Below are 6824 nucleotides of genomic sequence, written 5' to 3'. Positions count from 1 at the left end.
CAGGACATAAAAAGCCACATCTAATATCCTAAGGCTTTTGTCCAATGCTAATAGTTTTTTAGATGTGCTAGCAGACTATCACAGGTTTTGTAAGAAGAGTAGAGTCACTTGAATTGTCTGCAATAATTGACTAGCATTTATTTTATTAACTCTGAAATGAAAGAATTCAAAAGAATGTGATTAAATAATCCTTTCTACTATAGGCACATGACCTGAATTTTGTGGGGAGGGGGACAGTTGATCACATCATCCCCAGTACTCGACTGGTTCTTAATTTACAGACTTTGAAAGGATGAAAGGCAAAGTTGACCTCGGCAGAATTTGAACTCAGAACATAGCAATGAGTGAAATACTGCTAATCGTTTCACCCGGTGTGCTAACAATTCTGCCAGCTCGCTGTCTTAGAATATAACTAAATAATGCAAGACATTCAGCCTGGCATTTCTGTCACTTCATTACACTCACAGTAATCCTTTTTATGATAGGCACAAGGCCTGAAAATGGTAAAAAGGGCTAGTCAATTACATTGATCCCTGAGAATAAATGGTACTTGTTTCGTCGACCTCAGTAGAGTTTGAACTTAGAATATGGATATTGGTGAAATGCTTGCTAAGCATTTTGCCCAGCATACTAATGATTCTGCCAGTTCACCAGCTTCGTTATGCTCATAATAATAATAATCATTATTTCTTACAGCTGCATAAGGCCACAAATTTGTAGGGGAAGTATATATTCGATTGAAACAATCCTCAATAATGCCTGGTATATATATCAACATCATCATCATCGTTGTTGTTTTAACATTCATGATGATGATGATGATGGTGAAATATATACAGCAATATGAAATGCAAAAAGCAAAATTGAACCTGCTGAGATTTGAACTGGGCTTTTAGAGTAACAAAACAAAATTGTTTAGAATACTTTACTAATTCTGCAATCCACCTGATGATTAATTAAGATAAATATGTGACACACGCATACATACACAAAAGAGAAGACTGGTGGAGTCAATAGACTTGACCTTAGCGTTTCACTGGATCATCCTCCTCTACTTTTCCATGCTTGCAGAACTTGTTGAGGCAGATTTTCTGCAGCCTGATGCCCTTCCTGTCACCAACACTCACCTACTTTCAAGCAAGGAAATATTTTCCTAAAACTGCACTTGGTTTGTAGAATGAAATGACGACAATGCTGGAAAGACTTACATTCAAAGTGGTGTATCATTGACGTAGCTCACTACTCACTGTAACCACTCTTATCATCATAAATGTGATCACATTTGTTTTCTGAAGCTAACATAAGCTGGATACATCTACTGAACAGCAAATCACCAATTTCCTTTGCCTCTCACTGTCTTTACTGTAAGGTCCAGCTTACTACAAGATTTAATCTCATCATTTCCCCCATATCTTTTCGAATTCCACTTCTGCAGATATCCTCCACCCTTGTATTAATCAATATACAAATCTACTGGTGATAAGTCTTCTACAATGTCAGTTGTTTGAGCAGCTAAATCTATCAGCCAAATTGTCATCAAAGATACTTTGATATCTTTAAAACTGAAGATCACGAGGTTATGTTCTAAATCTCAAGTCAGCATGCACCTTAATCTAATAAAGTATAATTTAAGCTAACTTGTATTTTACATAACACAACAGGCATACTGTTTAAAACCGTTTTAAACAGAATTCCTAATGGAAAGTGGTTGGAAGCAAGGTAGGATTAACATATTAAGTGAAGCAAGCAATTACTCTCAATCTAGAAGGGAAAGCAATATGTAGCAGTAAGGGAACACAACAAAAATGGATGAAGCTTGTGTACAAAAAAGAAACATTTTTAGTTCAATGTTTAGAGTGCCAAGAATGTAATCACAACAAACATGAAATATAGTTAATTAACTTTATCTCTAGATGTATTTCAACAACATGTTTTTTAAACTAAAGTAATATGGATGCTTATATGTTGCAATATTAAGATATCTCAAAGGTCCTGAGTTTAACTATTTCTGAAGTTAAAAGACATGTTTCTTGCCAATACTTGCTGAACAGAATTCATGCTTAGTTACATCTGTCTTATTTTGCTCAGCATGACCAACAATAGAACAGATAAAGGTTAGCCTCAAAGTTTTATCTCAGCAAAACTAAGCAAACCTTATTACTTGGCTTACCAAATATAATTTGATAGAAAATGAGCATCGGCCTGATTTCCATTTTAAATGGTTAATGGTAATATAATTGTTGAAAGACCAGCTTTAACACTATACAAAAATCCAATGATGCCATGTACAAAGCACCCAATATACTCTGTAAAATGGTTGGCATTAGGAAGGGCATCAAGCCACAGAAACCATGCCAAAACAGGCAATTGGAGCCTGGTGCAGCACTCCAGGTGGCCAGCATCTGTCAAACCATCCAACTGATGCTAGTGTGGAAAACAGATGTTAAATGATGATAATGGAGATGACCTTTCAGTATACAGATGGCAAAAATGAGAGAGACAAACCTGATAAGGAGGGTACAGAATGAACTTCTCTAGGCTGGAGGGAAAATTTGTTCTGTCCTTGACTAGGTGTACCCAACACATTTGACCTGGGTGGACTATCAATAATGATTTCTCTTCCATGATCTGTTAACACATAAACAGACATTTAACAACAGTTTCACAGTGTCTCCAAAACATAAATAGTACAGCAACTAGATCTTTGCTCAACCAAGCTGTGGTACCAAGAACACAAGTCACACTCTTGGGAAAGTACACCTAAATCAACAACAGTAGTAATCACAACTCCAACTGCAATAACAACATCACTGAAGATCAAAGAGCTTATACTGTACAAGTTTGTAAATTCAAGTAAACAAATCTGTTGATTTCAGTGATGAGGATTTATTTATTTACTCAACTGAATTTCTTGCCCATTGAATTAATAGTAAGTGGGTGAGTATTCCACAGACAAACACACCATTAACATATCCTCAAGTACAATCAATGGGACACAAAGTGTGACCAGGTTGTACCTTTGATTAGCATCTCACAAGCTTCCTCACAATTTCCATCTTCCCAGTTTCACTTACAAGGCTTGGGTTGACTTGAAGCAATGATAAAAGACCCTTGTCCACATGCTGCAAAGTAGGATTGAACAAAAGACCTTGTGATTGCATAGTGAACTTCTCGACCATTTGACCATGTTGTATCCATCCAGCCACACACGCATAATAATAGCAGAACAGAACAAAATGATTAAACATGTCCTCCTTACCTTCATTTTCATCAAAACTTACTGGTACCTTGTCACTAACAATGCCTGATGTGGTATTAGAACTAGCATCACTGACAACTGAACAACGTTGCACAACCCCAGTAGTACCCCTTCCTGTTCCTGATGGTGTGTTCCACACCAAACCACCATTAGCTACCATATCACGTGCATCACTATAGATATATGATTCACGATATCTTCGCTTATCTGAAAATAAATAATAAATATTCATATATCATAATGTACAATATGCACATTTCCCCACCAGATTTTTCAAGCCTAAAAATTAGGGGCAATGTTATCCATTTTATTATTTTTAATTAAAGGCCTAAATTTGCTTAATTTACATCCCATGAAACTACATGCAAAACGATTTTTCTTATTTTTTACTTTCTGGAAATGTAAAATGCTGTTTCAATTTATCAAAATATCAATTTGTTATAAATAAATTCACTTAAAAAAAAAAATTTAAGGCCATCTTTCAATTTAGACACATAAAACAACTATTTGCAGGGTGAAAGATACCTGAGATAAGACTTTTCCAGCAAAGTTATGATTCTTCTATCGTCAAATTGGGAATTAACCAACTGAATATCTTTCAGTGCAATCTCTTTAGCCCCTATTTAGTCAATTCAAGTGCAACTTATATCTTAGTCATTTCCCTACAATCCTCCCAATCTTCTTCAATGACTGACTGATTTGTCACCTCCAGCCTGACCGACTAACTTGTCACCTGATATTGTGAACTCACCAATGTTTGCCTTCAACATCTCAGATATTCCACTAAAGGAAATTTAGGAAACATTTTGCACTGCATCTACAGTAAAGCCACTATATTCATATGCCATGCCATTAGTAGGTACACTTCTCTACTGGAAGCAATCGGTGTACTAAGTTTTTACTAACTTGTAGTGCTGAACCCTACAGCTATGTGCAAAGCCTACATCAGGCTGACATACTATCCAGGGAAACTTAGTGAGTCTCAATCACTTAGCTCCTAGAAACCTGGAAGAAGCTAAGACATACAAAATTAATGAAGAGAAAAACATGCAAAAAAAAGAAAGAAAAAGAGGCATAAGAGCAGAAGCAAAATTAATCCCTGATTGAAGAGACACTTACCTTCTGCCTGTAAGTGTCGAATTTCCATCAATTTTGGCTCCAGTTCCAAATGGAACATATGAGTATTACGACATATGGACAGAATGTATTTAGATTTGGCATCACTGTCTGTATAGTAAGTAAACTTACGTCCTTCTGGTTTACCAACTGAACGAATTTCAAACTTCTTTTTCTATGTAAAAAATATCAACAAAAACAAAAGGTTAAAAAAATGTAAATCGAAATTTAGAACATGAAGAAAGGGAATAATTTATGTTTAATAAAAAAGATTTAAGTCATTAAGCTACTGGCTTAACGGTCAATCTTCACTTCATAACATTATTGGTACTGTACTATGTCCCTGATAAGATACCTTTCCTGATTGAGTACCATGTTGTGAATAGTCACTGTGGGGAAGCACAGCATAACTGCTTGGCTTTTTTATGATGTAAAATAATCAGAGAAAGAGAGTCAATGCTTGTAATATTTGCAGGCTCTTCATCCCAAACTGGTGAAAGTGATGGAGTTAATATTCCGCTTGATTATCTGCAGAACAAGGAAGGACTACTAGGAAACTGCACTGGAATACGGGCAACGGCAGAGGAAAGCTGAGTGCAGCTAGGGGAAGAGGGTTTGCAGTTAACTAATTCAGACGAGCAAATGATTGATTAGTGTTTTGTTAACTTATAGTACAGAGTTCAATCTTTCCATGATGTACAAAAGAAGATATTATTACTATTACTAATATCAAAAGATACTATTACTATTATGTTAAGCATGGTGAAATAAGAAATACTAGAAGAATGGACTATCAGAATAAAAGATTAGTGACCTCACATCTTCATGAAAGAATGCCAGTGTTCAAGTATTTGAAGCACTTGAAGGCTCCTAAGTGTTGATACTTCCATATTCTTTTACTTGTGTCAGTCATTCTGACTGTGGCCGTATGGTCTTGTAAAATTTGTAACAATACAAATAGCAACATACTAACAATGGTGGTAAGATTATTAAACTGGGGCCACACAATATTTGTACTGTTGTGTGTAGCAGTACATAAAAGTGATGAAACAATATACTTACATCGAAATATAACTTTTCTATGTCTGGCCACAGAAATGTTGAGAGAAGACTCTTGAAATCTTCAGTCATTTCCTGAAATAAAAGGCAGAAAAGTGAAACACAATTCACAGAAGACATTCCTTTTAAGTATCAATCACAACTACTACCACCACCACCATCACCACCATACAGAGATTAATACAGTTACATACGAACACACAGACATACATAAGTAGGGGTATGTGTGAAGTGTGCACACCACCAATCTCATTACTTAATCAGAAGAAATATTTGACCTATCATCATCATCATCATCGTTTAACATCCTCTTTCCATGCTAGCATGGGTTGGACGATTTGACTGAGGACTGGTGAACCAGATGGCTACACCAGGCTCCAATCTGATTTGGCAGAGTTTCTACGGCTGGATGCCCTTCCTAATGCCAACCACTCTGAGAGTGTAGTGGATGCTTTTACGTGCCATCAACATGAAGGCCAGTCAGGCGGTACTGGCAACGGCCATGCTCAAAATGGTGTATTTTACGTGCCACCTGCACGGGGAATATAAATAATACTGATGTCAAAATAGTGTCCATGTGAAGACATAGAGAGACACATGTAGGCACACACAACACAGTCTAAAGCCACAGAAAATGACACTTTGCCATGAATGTTCTACATGGAATCAACCTCCAAACTATGTGGCTACAAAGTAAACTTCTTTATCATGCATGATTAACTGAACAAGAACAGTGACATCTAATTTTTTGAATGGTTGGATAGACTGGACAGCAGAGAATACAAGAATACAAATCATCGGGTACACAATAGACATGATCAGACAACATGATTGAACTCATGACATGAAATACAAAATACTTGCCCAAAACCAACAACACACACAGACACAAAATGTTAGGAAAAGAACAATGAACTTACCTCATAAATTTCTACTCCCTTGGGACAGATACCCAGCCATGCATTCCAAATTTTGTCTGTTTTCTTCTTCTTTAAACGGTAAAAATGTAAGTTATGAGCAGCAGGATATTTGATAGACTCTCGAATAAATTTCAGTTCTGCTTCATTCCTTGTGACATCATGTTGTTCTTTATGCATCTTGGGAGCATTTTCAATGAGGTATTCTTTACCATGTTCCCCAACCATCTGCAACACAATGCACAGAAAAAATGAAGCAAAGTTTGACATCATCCCCGAAGCAATAATTAAAAGCAAAATATAAATTTATTATAATGAAATGGTCAGAATTACGTAAGGTTTTATCAAATGGGGTAACCATGCATCTCCCCTACAGCAGGACACTTGGTTCCTGTCACTCTACCACACTTTAATCTTTCATCATCTGGCATAAAGCCATTTCTCTCAACACTAGCCTGCCATCTCCTAGTTGA

General features: G+C 36.4%; 1 protein-coding gene across 1 annotated transcript in view; it reads right to left on the bottom strand.

Annotated features, from left to right (window-relative positions):
- The window catches only part of LOC106875366 (uncharacterized), a 113697-nt gene that overhangs the window by 7604 nt on the left and 99269 nt on the right, over positions 1 to 6824 (bottom strand). The window contains exons 7-12 of the mRNA XM_014923459.2: positions 6355 to 6579; positions 5438 to 5509; positions 4379 to 4550; positions 3260 to 3466; positions 2506 to 2628; positions 1467 to 1584 (exon numbers count right to left, since the gene is read on the bottom strand). Coding sequence (XP_014778945.1) covers positions 1467 to 1584; positions 2506 to 2628; positions 3260 to 3466; positions 4379 to 4550; positions 5438 to 5509; positions 6355 to 6579 — 917 coding nt within the window. The remainder of the gene's footprint in view (positions 1 to 1466; positions 1585 to 2505; positions 2629 to 3259; positions 3467 to 4378; positions 4551 to 5437; positions 5510 to 6354; positions 6580 to 6824) is intronic.

This window comes from Octopus bimaculoides, chromosome 4 (genome assembly GCF_001194135.2).
Source record: "Octopus bimaculoides isolate UCB-OBI-ISO-001 chromosome 4, ASM119413v2, whole genome shotgun sequence".
Taxonomy (NCBI): Eukaryota; Metazoa; Mollusca; class Cephalopoda; order Octopoda; family Octopodidae; genus Octopus; species Octopus bimaculoides.
Note: the sequence above shows the minus strand (reverse complement) of the source record. Positions and strands in the feature narration are given on the sequence as shown.